Raw genomic sequence first — 19,397 nt, forward strand, 5'->3', positions numbered from 1 at the left:
TGTTGTAAGTATTTTATTGATAGAATAACATACAGAGTCCATCAACCACTACACAGTTCAGAGCCTAGCCATGTATTTAGGCGCGAAATTAAGATCCGATCTTATGTTCATTTCAAAATGGAATCTTCACTCGCTAGAAGGGAAGAAAAAACAAACATAATTAGGACTACTCGTCACTCCCATGCAGTACTGAAATTTGCAAAGCATTAGCAGGATCAAAGGCTGCCCTTAATTATGCCATTTCTTCCTAGCTGGCTTTTGTAATTCACACTTCTGCTTATTCAACAGAAGTGCATTTCTTTCCTCTAGGGTAAAGACACTTTTTGGTCTTACTGGTTGGTAAATGACAGTTTCTGCCACTTCAAATAAGCCAAGAAAGAGTTATCATTATAGATACTGACACTTATCCATTTTTAAAAAACAATCTTCAACTACTGAAAAGAATCAAGTTAAACAATTGCTTTTCATACTGGAGAACCATGCCAAATTGCTGCTGAGAAAGCAGACAGGCAATTACAGGACATTTAAATAGATTAACCATCCTAAGGACATCATCACAGAATTCAGTAAATTCAGTAGCAATCCTGTGGTACAGCATCTGTCCCTCAAAATGCAAAAAGCTCCAGCTAAACTAGAAAACATTTTAAAAAATAATTTAAATAGTTCAATGAAAGCTACATATTTAAGATGGTAGAGCTGTGCAAAATAGCTATGCCTCCATTACAGAATACTATTCAGCAACTTGAGTATTTGATTTTATGTATGTGTAGTTTGTTTGTGATTAGTTTTAATGGGCTTTATTCAGCATTAGCCTCATTCAAGACAACACAAATGCCAGTATTACCTAGAGAAAAAGTAACTAAGCATGTAACTACACCAAAAACCGCCAGGGTTATTAACCAGTAATCTCCAAGTCTTTCGCTTTTTCCCTTTATCAGACTTAGGAACACATTCTACACTAATGATATTGGAAAAGCATAGAAGACCCAAGAAATACTGATAAGGAAGAGGGAAAGCATGCTGCAGCAGGAATACTGTATAGTAGAAAGGAATGAGGTATAGAAGCAGCACTAATCCCAGCAGACCACCTTCATCGTATTCTTTTCATGAGACGCCACAAATGAAGCTGACCTCTAACACTATGCTAGCAACTGCATTTCAAAGTGAGTTGCAGTCACAAGCAGGTGTGTAAGACATCTGTTTTTGACCATCAGGTGTCTTTGTGAGAGCTGTGTTGCATGGATAAACTGGGACACAGGTTTACTGCATCCAGCTGAAAAGAGGTAGCTGAGTACAGTTAACATGCAACTCCAGTTATTCCTTCCAGAATAAGCAACATCTTTCAGCCGTTTGTTTCCTCAGTGGAAATTCAGATCGCTATCTAACCTAGCCTAAGTTCTGCTAGGCTACAACAGTGCTTTGACCTGTTTCTCTACACACACGGACATCCTGAAGAGTTTGGGGAACAACAGCACCAGCCAGCCTTCAGAGCCCTGGCCACCGGTCAGTGGATGCACAGGGCCTGCAGCCCGTGGCTTGGTGTCTCTGACAAACACGGAGCAGCGGCGGGACTCCGGTAATTTGCACAGTTACCTTCTGCAAGCTCTTTTGCGATCCGCTCAAGCTCTTCACGCTTCTTCTTCTCCTCGGCCTCTATTCTCCTCTCCTCCTCAGCGATAGGCTTTAGGTAGTCTGCCGTTAACACAGTTGGTTAAAGACACGGTGCCTAACGCTCGGGGAGGAAAGCTGCGCACCTGCTAGCTCGCTCAAACCGGGATAAAAACACAAAACAACGAGGCGAGGAGAGGCGCAGCCACACAGACCCGCACCGCCCGGCGCTCCATGGGGCCGGCGGGAAATGGCGCCCGGGCGGCGGCCTCAAGGTGCCCTTGCGGGGCGGGAGGGAGGCAGGGAAGCAAGGACGAGCCCGGGGTCGCTGCGGGGCCCCCCGTGCGGCACTCACCGTATCGCTTCTTGCCGTAGATCATCCCCATCAGCAGGGCCGAGTACCGGGTGAACTGCGGGGAGCAAGAGACAAGGGCGCGCCCTTCGCTCAGACCCCGCCGCCCTGCCCGGCAAGGCCCGACCCTGCCCGGCCCGGCCCCGCACCGCGCCTCCCCTCGGGGCGAGATGGCGGCAGCAGCCGCCGCGGCCTCACCTTGATGAGGGGCGAGACCTGCACCGGGGGGATCATCCTGGCGGCTCGGCGAGGACAGGGCGGCGGAAGGGAAGCAGGACGGCGGCGGAAGAAGGCGGGCGGTGGCGGCTGGGGGGCGGTGGAAGGAAGGCGGGGAAGCACCGCCCGCCCGCTCCGTCCCGTCCCGTCCCGCCCCGGCTCCTCCTCAGGGCGGACGGGGAGGTGACGGATTCCTCATGGCTTCTCCTTGGGGGCAGACGTGGCGCCATCCCCGCCAGGCGTTTCCAACCCCAGCAGAAGGGCTCTCAGCAGCTCGGGGCTGCCGCCGAGGAGGAGCGGAAGGCTGCCGCACCGCCGGCTGGAAATGGCGCCTGCCGTCACCCACAGGAGAAGAGAAAGAGGAGCACGTTGCACTGTGTAGTTACCTGCAGTAAAATCTCAAGTTATAAGAGTTGGAGGAGATCTGTGCATCTCTCACCACTAAAAAAGCGTTTCCCTCTCTGTCCTGTTCGGTAGTAGCAAACAGATGGGGTCAGTTACCAGACACTGTCCTAACCCCATGTTTACCAAACAGGGGTCTGCAAGCCAAATTCCTACAGTGAATTAAAGCTTTGGAAAGGGACTCTTCACTCAGATAGATAATGATAAAACAAGGGGGAATGGTCTTAAACTAAGGATAGCTCTAGATTAGACATTAGCAAGAAATTCCTCACTGTAAGGGCGGTGAGGCACTGGCACAGGCTGCCCAGAGAAGCTGTGGATGCCCCATCCCTGGAGGTGCTCAAGGCCAGGCTGGATGGGGCTTTGGGCAACCTGGTCTGGTGGGAGGTGTCCCTGCCCATGGCAGGGGGGTTGGAGTTGGATGATCTTTAAGGTTCCTTCCAACTCGAGCCATTCTATGATGACAATGCTGCCTGAAAGTTGCTGTTAGCATCTTCTAATGACTTGAATGGATTCATCTTCAACAAGAATTCATTAAGGCCAACCTGCCTGAGCAAAATAAACTATCATCATCTTGGAATCACAATTTTATGAATGGAGAGAATGGACTTTTCAAATACCCTTCCATGCATTACCATGTTGTCCTATTCAGCTTCAGAGGTAGTTTTTCTTGAGTGGCAGTACCAGTACCACAGGCAACAATTCCAATGCCATTAGAACAAAAGTTTTACTGCAACTTTCATTCTTTCTTCACATTCATATTTTATTTAAGCTATTGTTGGGACAAAGAAGGTAACCAAAATGCTAGACTTAGGAAAAGTGTCACCAGCAGTTGAAGGGAGGTGACTGGTAAGAGCATGTCTAGAGTGTTGTGCTCAGTTGCTGCAACCTCCATATGCAAGAGACAAGGACATTCCAAATCAAGTGCAGCAAAGTGCCATGAAGACAACGGAGACTGGAGCATCTCTCATGCAAGAACAGACAGAGAGCTGGGCCTGTTCAGCCCACAGGAGAAGGCTCAGGAGAAATCTTAACAATGTTTAAGAATATCTGATGGGGAGGAGTAAAGACTGGGCCAGTCCCTTCCTAGTTGTGCCCAGTGACAGAATGAAATGCGATGGGCACAAACTGAAATACAGGAAGTTACTTTAAAATGGAACAACAACAAAACCACCGCTTTTTTACTCTAAGCGTATTAAACATTCAAACACGTTGACCAGAAACGTTGTGGAGTCTGTGTGTGTACATACTCAAAGTCTGAATGGACACAGCCCTGAGCAACCTGCTCTAGCCAACCCTAACTTGGCAAGCAGGGTTGGACTAGACAGTCTCTGGCTGTCCCTTTCAACCTCGTCCATTCTGTGATTCTTATAATGATTATTATAATCACTGTAAATGTGTCACTTTAACTTTTCTAGAGGCAAAAAACCTGTGGTCATTAGTAATCCTGTAGAGAATAATTTGTTAAACTTAGATTTGGAAATGTTATTTCTACCTGAGAATATTGTAATTCAAAGCAATGCTTTGTTCCAAAATGCATTTTGTTTCTTCAACTTACAAAAAATGTCAGTCAGAATGATTTTGAACCAACTCTGTTTATATGAAAACTCAGGTCAAGTTTGCCTTCAAATTTAGGTTCTGAGACATTATTAAATTTGGTTTAAATACTACTACCCTGACTACAAGAAAAAAAAGTTCTTTCTGCAGAAGAAATCATTTATTTCCAAGTGGGGAAAAAAAAAAGAGGAAAAATTTAGTCAATACAGTCACTTTTATTTATTCACTGCAATTCACTGCTCTTCAAAGCATCCCTGTAAATGCTGGAATGAAACTCTGTGGTCAGATTCAGTTGCAGGTCTCGTTTTCTTCAAGTACCAACAAAAAAAGAATAAACCTTTCTTTCCATCCTATTAAAAGTTTTGGTGTCTTTCCATGCTGCCTTTACGATCTGACTAACTAAACTACCTATCACAGAGCATGCAGTTGTTTTGTTTTTTTTTTTTACATCCAACAAACTTCTCTGAGCTGAACCCCAGAACCTAAAGTATTCCAGAGCTCACTCACACATATCTGATAAAAAACTTGATGTTAATATATATACTTACTATGACAAAAGACTGTAAGATAAAAATTTGCAACAAGATGACCGAACTGCGAAAGCAGAAATAAAGGGCTGGAAGCTTTGCTGTTTTTCAAACTGATTGAAATTTATTACAAATACAGATATTCACTGCTTACGTGCTGACTGCATAGTTGAAACAAAAACATAGAACCCAGAGTGCTTTTATTAGTTATTAGAATGAAAGAGCAACATGTAACACATCACAGAATCCTACTGTAAATCATTTATCCTAAACCAGGTATAAAACTCCTTGCATATCTGAAGATACTTTTTCACAAGAATTACACAATACTAAGGATTAGATGTCAGTACAAGGTGCTTCAAACCAAAAGTACAAGTGCTTTCAGACTGATCTGAACTGAAACTAGATATCTGAATTTGTTCTTACTAACCATTGCTCCAAGCATTATCTGCCAGAGCACTTTGGTTTTGTTTTATTGTTTTTTCTTGTTGTTGTTTGTTTTGTGGTGCTTTTTTTTTGAACACCAAAATCCCCCAAATGCTTTTAAACAAAGCATTAAAGATGTTAGGCACTAAGTTCAAGATACAAATGAATGCCTCTGCCAAAAAGAAATGTAAGGACTTCCAAAGTTACCTCTAGTCCCACAGCTCTTGAGATTTCTTCCCTGGGATATATCAAAACTAGTTCATGTAGTCACACGGATCCTCATTTCTGAAATACATCCTTTTGAAAAAGAACAAGTATGACTTGTGTTCAGGCAGCCTGGGAGAAGGCATATGGGTCTCGATTGCAACTTCTATCTAAACTTATGCTCAGAGTCATTCAAAAACAGGTAGTTTTCAAAATGCTACCACAAGTTTGTGGCTAACACAGAAGAGGCATTGTAACCATAAAAAAATAAAAATAAAATAAAAAGGGAGACCACCAATCTGTATATACAAATGTTCTACAGTGATTCACCATCCAGAAAACCAGGTCTCCATTATGTCTTCCAAACCTCACTCCCTATCTTGTAGCAGCATAACCAGCTTCTACACCTGTGTTTGGTTGCCACAATGACTACCACATGTCTGAAAAAAGACATTTTGCTGGGTATCTGTGTATTTCGTCATCGATCATCACTGCAGTTGTACTTCAAGCAGCATTTATTTCCGAAAGGGTAATTGTCAAGGCAGGGGAACATGCTTTCTGTCTCCCCTACATAGCTCCTTCTCCCCCACCTCCTTATTTTTCTCAATTACTGGTTTTGCAGAGTCTCAAGCATGACCAGCTACAGCTAAAGTATGACCCAGTTATGGCAAACACAGGCTTTAATTTAGATCAATACAGATTACACATCAAGACAATGTGAGTTAGAAGAATTGTAATTAATGTTGCAACTTCACATGCACTGCATGGAAATTTAGGACAGTGTATCAGTAGGAGACAAACATGCCTCCTCCTCTTCTAACAATACAACCTTCCGCCTGGAGAGAGACATCACAGACTTTATGAGAGTTAAGGAAATTCTAACAAAAATGCGCAAGGCAAGAAAAGCAAATGGGATTACAATCTGCATAAGATGGAAAATTTCTGTGCTAAATTCACTTAACAAGCATGTTAGAAAGAAGGCCCCTAGGCTTACACAAGGGTAGAGAGCCAGCTTGGCAAACATGAAGGCATGCTCCTTGCCACCGTATCTAGCAAAAGGATGCAATGTTTCCCTTTCATGCAGGAGGGCTGTAGTCCATATTGCAAACTGAAATATGCTGGCGAAGAAAGTAATAACACAGCTGACCTGAATGGCTTCTATTTCGTTGTGAGACTTCTCTGCAAATTCACTGGTCAGCTGGTAAGCCAGTGGAAGCCCGCCAATGAATGCCAATGAAAGTATATTAAGCAGTCCCATTAATCGGGTAGCTTTTGTTACATATAGGAAAAGTGAGTGATGGACAAACCACAGGAGACCAATTGTTACAAATGAGCCAAAGTAGGCAAGATAGTTTGGCCCATATTCACTTAAAGCTTCAAGAAGGCTTCCATGAAACTTCTCTCTCACTTCTCTTGGATCAGGGACATTGTCTTCACTGTGGAGAGAAAACTTACTTTACTTTGCATGTTAGTTTTATAAAAGCACACCTGGAGCAACAATTAAGTATTTTGTTCTAATCTGGGCATGCAGGAAAGAACAGGCATCCACTCTGTAGTTCTCTAATTTGTACCTCAAACGAAGCATTTCAAATAAAAGTTCAAGAATTAAATTAAATCTGAAAGGAAACACAAAAGTAAATTGGCTTTCCTTTAGGTTAATGTAATAAAGCTGCCACAGGGACTAAACAGCTTTTGTTGGTAAAAGCCTTTTATCTGAAAACACATCCAAACATAAAGGAAACTTTGTCCTTCAAGACTCTCCAACCCAATATACATTAAACAGACTAATAATCACTACTTCTGAAACGTGGGAGCTAAAAATATCTTCCGTTTGTGTTCTGTAACTTTCCAGAAAAATCACACTTGAGGTAACCACTGCAGGCTTTAGAAGTAAAAGACTATGTTTGGTTAGTTTTATTTCCTCAAATATTACATATAGACATGAATTGGCATTATAGTTAACACAAATTGTCAGAGGCAACACAAAACCTTACCATATATCCAAAATGAGCAGGGTTGCTACAATGGCATAGACTCCATCGCTGAATGCTTCTACCCGTTCCTTACTCAGAGGCTCACTAAGATAAAAACTAAAGGTTTCTAAGCTATGGTGTTCCTCTTCTTCATTTCTCTGACCTGGAAAACAAACCTGGATGTATACTAATGAAAGACAAAAATCAGACAGTACAAAGCAAGGTAGTTAAAGCATTAAAAAACAAAAACAACAACAAGAATAACAACAAAAAACCTACTGTGATCTCCCTTTTTCTTTCTCCCCACCCCTCAAAATCCTTCCGTAGAAAGAAGGGTGCTGTTCATCCACACGTCACTCATTCCACTTTTTTTCTGCAGCTGTGGCTCTCCCTGAAGTTCATGTTGCTTTCATACAGGACAAGCACATCAGAGACAAAAAAAAAAAAAAACCCTGTCCTTTAAACCTATGGCAGACCATTTCCACCAAATGAATAGGGAACCAAAGCTTTAATTGAACAAGATATTTGAGATAAACAAATCAGATGCTGTGCCAGAAGGGCACAGGAAGGCTTCTCCAGGAAGCCCTAATAACTGTAGGTCCCCAAAGACACTGTGAAGAACTTATACTGCATGGGAAGAAAAACCTCACTGCAGAATCAAGGCTGCACTGGCACATGAAATCACCTGCTTTAAAATAAATCCAGCCTTTCGCCAAAAGATGGGGCTCTGGAGCTTTTAAAGAAAACGTCAAACTCATCCCTAGAGACTGAGCTTTGAATTGCCCAGCTAGCCAAGCTGCACCACCTCAGGAGTATAGATTTGGTGAAGAAAAATCCTGCAGTTTCCAGAATTAAAGAGAGAAACTCAATTAAAAAACAAGTGTAAACACATCTCAATCAATATAGCAGTAAATTATGTTAGCCATCTGACAGGGTTAGACAAAGACAGCCTTGACCTGGCTGTGAACAGCGGTGTCCCCGTTGCAGCAGGCACAGCAAAATATCTCTGTCCATTTGTTCTCTGGATCTGAGACTCTGGCTTCAGCTGTTTCAAAGCATTTCTACCTGCCTAATCCTGCTCCTGCACGGTAGAGTCAAAAATAAATTACCATTCATAGCAAACAAAGATGGACTTGTCCTGTGCTAAAATGAAGCAGCAGAGGCACAAAGGTGTTACTCTGCTGACTCACCTCTGCAGTGCTTATTCCAAAGACATACATCTGTTTTGTATTTTTCTGGTCAGTTAATATTACTCTCAAAGGGGGACAGTTCCCCTTTTGGCTAAATAGCTTGCATGGTAACACCTCCTCTTTTATTTTGGCACCGGCAACATCTTTCCTCAGTGGAGTCTCAGTAGAGCTGAATTAACACAACTGGCTGTAGGCATGGTTATGCAATGGTTAGCGTTGACAGAAAGGGGGCAGAAGGAACCTCAGCAAGGAGCTTGAGGGAAGGCAGCATGGATTTAGGCTGTCTTTAGCCATGTGCGAATTTAAACATTTAGGCCACAGCAGTTAGATTAGTAAGGCATAACGCACTGAACAGTTACTTACACTAGATGTGTTTCAATTATATATCTGCTTGTTACAGACTCTCAAACATGCTGTTGATTGCCAGTTTGAGAAAGTGGGACCATACAGCACTGCTGGGAAATGATACAGGTATAGAGCTTGCTTTCTATATGCTCCTTTTTTAGAAGGGAAGAGGGATGGCCTGCAGCCATCACTCAGCAAAAAAACAGAGAGGTTTTGCTTTCAGAAAAAAAACTTTGTAATGTATACCTTACATATATCTATTAGTAAATTAAAGGGAAAGCATGGAGCTATGGAGAAACTGGAAGCAAAGCAGTAAAACACCAAATCACTGTATTCCACGAGTGAAATTGGAAGTAGAATTAAAATTACTTCATTCCATGCTATTTGGATAACATGTTGACAACCTAATAACACATCTGAACATAATCCCTAGAAATGCTCTTACTCACCCAAAATCTTGGTTTTGCACCACGTAATGAATCGAGAGAGATGTGGAAAAATGATTACAAGCCCAAGAAGTACGTAAGACTATGGAGAGAAAAATAAACAGAGTTTAAATTTAGTTATCAAAATGTAAATTTCTTTCTAAGTTTAATACTAAACTATTATTCTCAACCTTTAGGTATAATCACATTGAGGAAAAAAAAAGTCTTGATTTTATGACATGGAAATGACTCACCAGAAATCAACATGCACCTCTTGAATATTACATGTGCAGCCTAATGCTTTTTTATCACTAGTTTAGTTTTGATAGCTAGTTTAGTACCAGCTATGAGTACTAAGTTGAAACAGGAATGGGAATAATCCTGCTAACAAATGCAGTAAGGATTTCTCAGGAGGTTGGAGAACCATCACATGTTTCTAGTATTATCTGTCACTTGCCACTCAACCTGAAAAGTCAAGTTTGCCAGCTAAAACTCCTAAGCACCCCTGCATTGTGCTGGCAAGTTATTTGGATAACAATGTAATAACGTGATCAGGAAATGGCTGTAGACAACAAAACTGGAAAACAAACAAACAAAAAAGCACAAAAATACTTTCTTTGGTTGAATCACATTTGTAATTCCAGCAGGCTGCACAAAAAGATGTATTGAAATAAGGTGATGGAGGGTGCAGGCAGGGAAGAGGTATAAAGGTTTCTTAAGCTAAGGCAAAGAAACAGCTGTGAGGGATACTCTCAAGGGCAGAGCTCTTTGCAGATTTTGACCAGTATTCTGTAAAAACTTCATAAAATTGTTTGAATCTCTGCTGGTTCCTTTATGTCTTTGATGAAGGCAGAAGCTCTGTTAAGCATCTCTGTGAAGAGTCATTATTACAAAAACACCCCATCTCTCTCAAATTTGAATACATCTATCTCAACAAGTTCCCTAAAAAAAAGAGCATGATTTAAGTGTCTGTGTCCTGAACTTTACACGCTTTTTGAAGTGTGTAACTGTCTCTGTACTGCTTCTGTCCAAAAGACAGCTCAGTGGGTCATAAGAGGTTCACAGACTGCACAAGTCTAAACACAAGAGCAACCTGGAGATTAATCTGACTGATGTTAATTAAAAAAAATAAAAATACTAGTGAACAAGAGAGGGAGAAAGAAATAACAGGGAAGACTGAGATTAGGAGAATATTTTGTTAAAATTGGTTATTTTCATGCTTGGACTCACAATTGTCCCTTTTATCAATAGTAACCCAATATCTCCCAAATTTTGTGGTTAAAACACTGATTAATTTCCATGGTTATTAATATGTAGATGCAACCTTACCACTTCATAAAGCTGGCCGAGGCTGCTGTAAGAGCAGGCTTTAGTGAAAAACATTTGTTTTGAGATGCAGGTTGGCTAACTGGTCTATTTATTCAATTTGTTCTTACACCTTGTGAGTGCAGCAGTTATATTCACCTATCTTCAGTTGTGCAATGTGATATTTATTTCATGTAACCTTTCACATTATCTCACTGACATATGATAAGGAAGATGCTAAGTTACAGTTTAGAAGACCTGCTTCTCAAGAGTAATTAAGGGAATCATTATGAAAACCAAGCCTAAGCAAGTAAAGCAAATACTGTAGCAGAATATTCTTTGAAAACCTATGCAAAACTCACAGATCAAACTACAGATTGGCCTGTATGAATTGAAAACATCCAACACAAAATAGCAACCATGATTACATCACCACAGAGCCAGCAACTGAGAAAGTCTGCACATTTAACATGGACACCATTATTTTAACACACAGACACAAACACAGATAATACAAACTGCTGTACCCAGGTACTCTGTTAACTGGGAGAACTTACCAAAGGAATAAAGAAAAAGGAAAAGATGGCTGCTAAAAAACATAAAATTGGTCCTCTTAGGATAATCTTCAAGATATGATGTTTATAGAAATTCTGATTTTCAGACACTTGTATCTGTTGATTCAGTAAGTGTGGGTGATAGAATCCATACACTACCATCACAGCCTGCAAGGAAAAGAGCATTAGTGAAGGCAATACACACAAGTACACGCAGCATTTCAGCTATATAACTGCAAAACTATAAATCAACAAATTCCAGAACACATTCAACCTTATTTTTCACTCCCACATGGAGGACCTGTCTTAGAAACTCTGAGATTTCACACTTTTCTGTGTATCAGGATTTTAGTTTCCACTGCAGAGGTTGACATGACCATGGATCTTACATGAAGAAGGCAGGCCTCCACAACAAGGAACAGAAAGTGACAAGGCACTGTTCCAGGCAAAAAACAGTGCCATGCTAAGTACTTAGTCCTGAGTCAGAAAGCCTCTCTGTTCACGCAGCCATTACCGTGTGGCTCAATGGGAACTTCAGCAGGAAAGGTCAACTACTATTTCGTCAATGTGTTTTTAAAGAGAGGGAAGAAATTCTGTGGACTTTGAGATCAGCTGATTTAGTTGCATATATCAGTTTCACAGGACAGTGGCAATCATCTCATTAACAGGTGTTTTCTTATGGCAAGCTTTGAAAAATACTGCTGTACAAAAGAAAAAGACACTTAGCAATTTATATCCACAGTTAGTAAACCTTGTTTTAGTTCAACCCAATAGAATCTAGCCTCTAAAAGTGAAAATGTAAGGGGATAGCTGTAATACCTGTATAAGGCCAATGACAACAGCACAGACGCTGAATAGGAAAATTCCAAAAGGTACTTCTGGAAAGGAGGCCATTAAGGAAAACTAGAAAAAATGCAACCAGATCAAACATGTAGTTAGGAAGCAATGTAGGAATAACAACAGAGAAAAGGGAGTATTCTTCATTCAATACTGAAACTTTAAAACATAAATAACACTTGGCTTTTTGATATAATTCCACTAAAAGCAGCTTCTAGCCACAAACACATGCAAGCATCCCAACAGCGGGTATCTGGACAGATGGCTTTGCTCATATGCTGATACTGCTAAAATTCAACCCCTCTAATGCTATGTCTTCTTAATAACTACAGGCTGATTTGCAGCTGAGCATAAAGTTTAACATTTTCAGTAGACAAGATGTTCATAACTGAATATTCTTGATATTAGGATACCTTTCTGAATTTAATTTCTCTACCTCCATGGCTGTCTGTTGTATTAATTTCTGCAGCTTCATTAGGTGAGACAAAAAAAGAAAAAAAAAAAGTAGGGTGTAACAGTGTGTGTTAGGGTAACACAGCTAACTTTCCAAAAATTATTTCCACTTGAAGGCAAGGAAGAAGTATCTGCTCTTGCTGACAAAGGCCCTTTTGCTGACCACAACTTTATTCTTTGCAGGTTAATACATAACACAGATATATCTATGGAGAAACAGGTACCTGTCCTATAAATCTGTTCTAAACATACAATAAAAGTCAAGAAACATTTTAAGCAACTGTTTTGTTCTGCTAATTATGGTGGTCAATTCTTGCTGGATCTAAAGGTTATCTGTCCAGAAATTGCATAGAACATCAAATCTGCAGATTTAAAAGGTAGATAATTGTTTGCTAGAACCACCACTGCTGAATGAGCCACAAGTTATACCAAAAACTCTCTGAAGGTTACAAGAGTAAAATATTCTGCTATCTAAAGAGGAGTTTGAAATACAGGTTTAGTTCCCTTAAAAATTCAAAATTCTCATCGGTGAACTTTGATATTCAATTCATCTGCTTCTTTTAAATAAAACCTGGGAAACTATGGCTTTCCGTGATTATAATTTATCTTCCACATTACCCATTTTCTGCCAGGCCTACATACGACATGCAGGAGATGAAGAATTTTCAGAAAATTCTTCAAGATTTTTTCTGATGAATTTTAAGAAACTAAGGATTAATGCACTAATTATAAAATTAACTACTAGAACGGATTCAGGGTTTACACTATAATAATACTCTCCTGGCTTTCTCAATACTTTGGTATAATCTCTCCAAATAAAGAAAAAAAATGTAATATAAACATATGTCACGTTTTAGAAAAGTACTTACAGTGTATGGCAAGAAAGTTATGATCATCATACAAGCCTAAAGAAAAGAAAAAAAGTGTACTGAAACACTCGGTGAACTACAAGCAAGCAAAACGATCATTTAAGATGTAGCCAGAGAACGTAACATGAACAGCTCAAATGCAAGTGTTGCATCTTGAAAAAAAAAAAAAAACATTTCTGAAGTTGCTGAGCTATGACTGAAACATACAGCCAGTTCTGTACACACCTTCAAGGTTTGCTATCCAAACTGTACATACTTATTTTAGAAAATACTACAGTTTTGTTAACAGTACCACAAATAAAAGCTTTTCTTATGGCTCCTAACAGACTTCTCACTTGACTAGCAATGCCAAAAATACCACACATCCTGAGGAGGTGCTTCTGATTTCCCTTGTCAAAACCATTAATTTCTGATCATAAATTTTTCAAATATTAGCTAAGGAAAAACAAACAAACAAACCTAAAGCAAGCAGAAATGATGATCAGAGGGCTGGAGCACCTCTCCTATGAAGAAAGGCTGAGGGAGCTGGGGCTGTCCAGCCTGGAGAAGAGAAGGCTCCGGGGAGACCTCATTGTGGCCTTTCAGTACCTAAAGGGGTCTTATAAAAAGGATGGAGAGGAAATCTACTCACGTAGATAATGATAGGACAAGGGGCAATGGTCTTAAAACTAAGAGGATAGATTTAGATTAGACATTAGGAAGAAATTCTTCACTATAAGGGTAGTAAGTCTGGCACAGGTTGCCCAGAGAAGCTGAGGATGCCCCATCCCTGGAGGTGTTCGAGGCCAGGCTGGATGGGGCCTTGGCCAACCTGATCTAGTGGATGGCATCCCTGCCTATAGCAGGGTGCTGGAGTTGGATGATCTTTAAGGTCTCCTCCAATCCAAGCCATTCTATGATTCTATGAAACGCATTGCTTTGAAAGCTAAATTAGAGAAGAATTATATGCCGTAAACAATTCTTCTTACTTAAATTCCTGTAGCGTTCTTACAGAATTTAAACTCAGTACTTTTTAGTCACAAAAGTTAAATGAACTGTGTAATTGTGCATTGTTAAGAGAACCGAATTTTAAGCAATATAGTAAAAATACAAAGGTCTAGCTGAAAGCAAAAATACAGTCTCCATTGCAGCATCTCGTTACAAATAACTGTAACCAAGATATCACAAGGTGGCTGATTAAAAAATACACACCCAAATAAATGAAGAATTTTTAACAGATAAGATTTAGTAAAGAGTAAATCTCAAAACACTGCATCAAAGACTGGTCTCTCAGATACAGTTTTTTTAAGATTGTGTTTCAAATAAGCTTCACAATGAATTTCTGGGTAACTTAAACAGAGAAATGGCTGAAACTATAACTGCAACTCAAACCCACAGCTATGATTTTTGCCACAACAGACACAGAATTTCATTTTCTCAAGTCTGGAGGAAAAAAGCCACACAGACCAGCAAAGTCAAAATCTTTCTGCCTAGGTGCCTCTTCAGTTCCCTCAGATGAACTTCCACCTAACCTGGTGCAGATCTTCTTTTGGTTTACAATGCAAGTGCAACATGTGCAAGTTAAAAGCAAATTAGTTATCAAACACGTGCTTTGGCAAAGAGGAATTAAAGCTCTCTGTACCTTCTTGGCTTTGAAATTTGGTGGAATTCATTTAAATCAGAAACATTCTGTCATGTGCATGCAGTCTAAAGAAAAAGTGACCTATACTTGGTAGTTAACCACCAAGTACGTTGGGTAAGACTCACCAGATTTAGAAGAGCAAGGACGTCGTCTATAAGTTCTATCACCTGAAACAACCTGTCAAGGCAAGTTAAGATACCATGAACAAGCCAGCTCCCAAAACATGTTACAACATTGCATATAAATTATACATTTGTTGTATTATAGGGGAACCTGATGTCCTTTGCTTCAGAATTTATGCAAGCAGTCCAAATGCTACCAAACCAAGTGCTACCAAAACATTAACTCAAACATGGAAGTCACTTGTTAGAAAAAAAATTGAAAAGGTAGATATGAACAGTCAAGTTCAGTCTCGGAAAAGTTAAGAACCCCATTTCTATTTGACGGACAAGTGGCATAAGATGTATCAAACGGGCTTATTATCTTTATTACTATTTTTTTTTGGCTCTATCCTTCCTCTGCACTTGTAATTGTATCTTTACTGTGAGGTAAATTTAACTGTTGTTAAGAGCCAATTCATGTGTGAAAAAGTAATCAAGATGGCAATTCTGACACATCAAGTAAGACACCAAAATCCTAACAATGCAGAGAACTACAAATGGATATCACACCTTGGAAAATGGAAGATAGCAGGTAATTACAGGTTGCGCCTCTGACAGAATAGGATCAATCCACTTACTTAAAAGAAAAAAAGTGGTAATAGTTGTTAACGTGATAAATCAAAAAAGCTCTGCCATGATTCTTTAAAGCGTCCCACCCTTGGAAGTGTTCAAGGCCAGGCTGGATGGGGCTTTGAGCAACCTGGTCCAGTGGGAGCTGTCCCTGCCCATGGAAGGGGGGAGGAACTAGATGATCTTTAAGGTCCTTTCCAACCCAAACCATTCTATGACCCTATGATTCCAGTATTGTAGAGAGTAAACTGCAGAGTTGCCTTGATTTTTAGCTTAACTGAGAGGATTTTAGCAATACCATAGAGGTAAGATATATCCGTGCCATGTTTCCTTTAACACTATACTATCTATTCACAGCTTTCTGACATATGCTGACTTAGAAATTAATAATGCTCAATTATACTTTGTTTTCCTTAAGTTTTAAGAGGCTGTCGCTTTACCCAGAAACAAGTACACCAAAGACCAACTGCCACATTTCAGCTCACCTGTTAACACTGCAAGCTGTTCACTAGAGCTAAGTATATCAAGTTCAAAAAACAAAATGTTGCTTTGGGTTATAGCTGTTTGCTGTTTAATTATTGTAAATACTTGGAAGTATTACCAAGAATCTGGGCTATTAGGAAAAAAAATGACAAATTAGAACTGCCTCCATACAACTGAGCTCTAAAGAAAGCAAAGTAATTTTAGTTTTTAGTGACTTCATTAGAACACAATCCAAACTGGCTTTAAATGAATGTATTTGGAAAGACGACCAGCTTACCTTGTTCTTAAGAACAGAAACCCTCAGAATACTACAGCAGAAGAAAAAAAATGCTTGCTGCTCTACCCCCACAAAATGCCTGCACATCAATTTCTTTTTGACTACTAAGGTACGGGTAAGTGGCAAAGTGGCAGTGTCCACAGCTCTGAAAAATGCAGCACCTGCAACATCACAACTAGTTCTGCAAGAAGCACTGCTGAGGACTGAAAAAGACAAGTTTTAGGCCAGCAGTCCTATCTGGATTCCTCTATTTGTGCACCACACAACTTAAAATGTCACGCTTTTTCAGCATGCTTTTAAGTTTAATTCCATCAAGAATATTAAGTGAAATGAACAGTAACTCTGAATTTGAAGACATATAATGCTTGGCTTTTTTTGTATCACAGTTTCTATAGCGTAGAAATACATTAAGTCACTGATTAGGATAGCACTTCTTACAGTGCGTTTTTATAATTACTATCCAAAAACAGAAAATCCAGAAATATATCAGCAACACAGAAATGTATCAGACAGAAGGTGATCTTCTGCCCTTTTAAACACCAGCTTTTCTTTAACTCTGTAGTGGAGTTAAACATTCTTCCTTGTTCATACCTTACATGAGCTGCCCATGCCACTGTGACTATTAAGAAGGTCATCAAGTAGACTGCAATTTTTGTTAGAAGAAGTTGCTGAACGCTTTCACCTAGTTTCTGAAACAAAATAAAAAGTGACACCCAGACAGAAAGAAAAAATAGTTATTTTCTGACAGTACTAACTTACTTATGAATGGGAATGACATGCAGTAATACAGAGTATTTTTTGAAAATGCTTGCCAGTAATGCAGTTTTCCTCCAACAGTCTTTTTTTTTTACCATCATGCAGACGAACTGTATTAGACACTGATAAGTATGCTGAAATGTGTAGTTAATGGACTATGATATTCCAACACAACTCTTCAATCTGTAAAATCTAGGCTTTCCAAACCTCAGTTCACCCTTTGATTCATTCATGCACTCTTACGTTGCAGTTACTGTGATAATGCATTTCAGAGAAGGGCTGGCTATAAAACATCCCTATTATTTCCTTAACAGTGACTTCTGAAGTAAAAGTGTCCTACAGATTTTCATATGATGATTATTCACAATGAGGCAGGGAAGGGCTCAACCACATCAATTCTGCACGTACGACCACAACATCACAATGGATTAAACAGACTAATGCAGTGTATTTTTTGGACCATACCTGAGTTTCCTAAACTAAGTGAGGCAAAACATTCAATTTGGAGTCTAGCTCTGTTTTTAAGAGCAGAAAAACAAATTGTGATTAAAAAATCATGAATCTCCTCAAAAGATTAAATTGCATTGCCCAACACTCCTGCTTCTTTCTGATTTAATTTTCTGTAGTCCCTTTTTTTATTTTGATTACAGTTGTGATTAAATTGATCTTAAAGCCAGCATCCAGGTTGCACTACATTAAGTGGCTTCTCTAACTGATGATGTATTACAAACAAGAGATGTTTTCTGGAAGATGCTTTGGTCTGACAGGTAATTCATCTTCATAAAAAAGTAACTGTATAAAATCTATGACATGTATATCATATACATCTCATTCAGGCTTTATATCGTGACTTCTGTAGATTACACAGATCTTCAGTATTTAAAATTTTTCACCTCGAGTTCAACAGCTCCTCCTCCTAGAGGAAATTTCTGTCAGCTTTAATGTTATTTAGCTTTCTTTTTAAAGTTTGGAACTCAAACTGAAGTGGGGTGTTAAATTAGGATGTTACATGCATTTCCAAAGATACCAGAAACAACAAAAAACAACAACAGTAAAGATACCTGATCGGGATGTATTTTTGTGTGGGCCACAGGCAAAATCTGAAATAAGAAAGCACTATTAGTACACACGCATGTCTTTTCCTATCTCAGAGCTTGAATGAAACCTGAAAGGAACTTTAGATGGCTGCAGATATTCATGGGTCAAGCAGTCCTATCCGAGTTCCTCTATCTGTGTTTCACAAATACAGGAGTAACCCGCAGCTCTGTGAGACGGAATTATTTTTCTGCCGAACAGAGACGACTCAATTCCTCTCCTCCACCCCTAAGGCGTCCTTTTCCACAGACACCGCCCGCAGGGCTGCTCACCGCACACCCCCACGGGTCCGCAGCTGGTCCCTACAAACCCAGGCAGCGCCGCAGGGCTGGGCTGAGGGAGGAGGGCAGGCAAACACCCGCGGCACCCAGCAGGGCTCGGGGCCGGGAGGCTGCTGCCTGCAGCTCCGCGGCCGGGCAGGACACGGCAGCAGCCCGGCACCGAGCCCCGACGCCCCGCCGCGTCCCGGGCCCGGGGCTCACCATCACGGTGGCGATGATGGAGAGCAGCGCGTCGCTGTAGGCCAGCAGCCGGTGCGACGTCTGCGTGCTGCTGCCCAGCTCCAGATCCAGGGCCCGGCTGTGCACCGGCACCGGTTCCCCCGACCCGGGGCTTGGGCCGGGGCCGGGGCCGGGGCCGGGGCCGGGTCCCGGCGTGGCGGCCCGCGGAGCCGACATGGGCCCTCCGTGCTCCGCCTCCCGCGGCGCGGCGGCGATGCCTGGCCGCGAACCGGGCCCGAGAGACGCCGGCCCCGCCGGGCAGGCGAAGAGGAGGAGAACGCCCCCGGGAGCCGGCGGGGGCGGTAGCTTCCGTCCCTGGCCCTGCCCCGTCGCTCGCCGCGGCCCCGGCGCGGGTTTGTCCGCTTAGTTTGCTCATACCAGAGCAGAGCAGGCGGAGGGGAGGCCTCATGGCGGCCTGCGGCTCCCTCACGAGGGGAGCGGAGGGGCAGGCGCTGAGCTCTGCTCTCTGGGGACAGCGACAGGACCCGAGGGACCGGCATGGAGCTGGGACAGGGGAGGGTCAGGCTGGGTGTTAGGGAAAGGTTCTGCACCCAAAGGTGGTCGGGCACTGGGACAGGCTCCCCAGGGATGTGGTCACGGCAGCGAGCCTGCTGGAGTTCAGGGAGCAATGCTCTCAAACACATGGGCTTATTTTTATGTGGTCCTGTATGGAGCCAGGAGTTGGACTCAT

The 19,397-nt window shown here is 41.4% G+C and overlaps 2 protein-coding genes across 2 annotated transcripts; both read right to left on the reverse strand.

Annotated features, from left to right (window-relative positions):
• On the reverse strand, nt 1–2,312 carry ATP5ME (ATP synthase membrane subunit e). Its single transcript, XM_035564260.2, has 4 exons — nt 2,159–2,312; nt 1,964–2,018; nt 1,594–1,692; nt 1–133 (listed from the first exon to the last, which is right to left on the reverse strand). Exons 1-4 carry the CDS (start codon nt 2,192–2,194, stop codon nt 108–110), a joined length of 216 nt encoding a protein of 71 aa, XP_035420153.1. The 5' UTR covers nt 2,195–2,312; the 3' UTR covers nt 1–107.
• A 2,447-nt stretch (nt 2,313–4,759) lies between these two features.
• TMEM175 (transmembrane protein 175) lies at nt 4,760–18,944 on the reverse strand. The gene is made up of 10 exons (XM_035564251.2): nt 18,689–18,944; nt 18,173–18,211; nt 16,947–17,044; nt 14,990–15,041; nt 13,244–13,279; nt 11,904–11,987; nt 11,088–11,252; nt 9,250–9,328; nt 7,287–7,428; nt 4,760–6,728 (listed from the first exon to the last, which is right to left on the reverse strand). The coding sequence occupies exons 1-10, from the start codon at nt 18,881–18,883 to the stop codon at nt 6,065–6,067; spliced, it is 1,554 nt and encodes a 517-aa protein (XP_035420144.2). The 5' UTR covers nt 18,884–18,944; the 3' UTR covers nt 4,760–6,064.
• Between the last annotated feature and the right edge of the window lie 453 nt (nt 18,945–19,397).

Source organism: Cygnus atratus, chromosome Z (assembly GCF_013377495.2).
Source record: "Cygnus atratus isolate AKBS03 ecotype Queensland, Australia chromosome Z, CAtr_DNAZoo_HiC_assembly, whole genome shotgun sequence".
NCBI lineage: Eukaryota > Metazoa > Chordata > Aves > Anseriformes > Anatidae > Cygnus > Cygnus atratus.

What these genes read in the sequence shown, in the direction of transcription:
- ATP5ME (XM_035564260.2), bottom strand. Translation starts at nt 2,194, where the DNA reads ATGATCCCCCCGGTGCAGGTCTCGCCCCTCATCAAG. An exon ending in AGGTCTCGCCCCTCATCAAG is followed by an intron (nt 2,019 to 2,158) that starts GTGAGGCCGCGG and finishes TGCTCCCCGCAG; the next exon opens with TTCACCCGGTACTCGGCCCT. An exon ending in CTACGGCAAGAAGCGATACG is followed by an intron (nt 1,693 to 1,963) that starts GTGAGTGCCGCA and finishes TGTTAACGGCAG; the next exon opens with ACTACCTAAAGCCTATCGCT.
- TMEM175 (XM_035564251.2), bottom strand. Translation starts at nt 18,883, where the DNA reads ATGTCGGCTCCGCGGGCCGCCACGCCGGGACCCGGCCCCGGCCCCGGC. An exon ending in CCATCATCGCCACCGTGATG is followed by an intron (nt 18,212 to 18,688) that starts GTGAGCCCCGGG and finishes TTCTTATTTCAG; the next exon opens with ATTTTGCCTGTGGCCCACAC. An exon ending in CAAAAATACATCCCGATCAG is followed by an intron (nt 17,045 to 18,172) that starts GTATCTTTACTG and finishes ATTTTGTTTCAG; the next exon opens with AAACTAGGTGAAAGCGTTCA.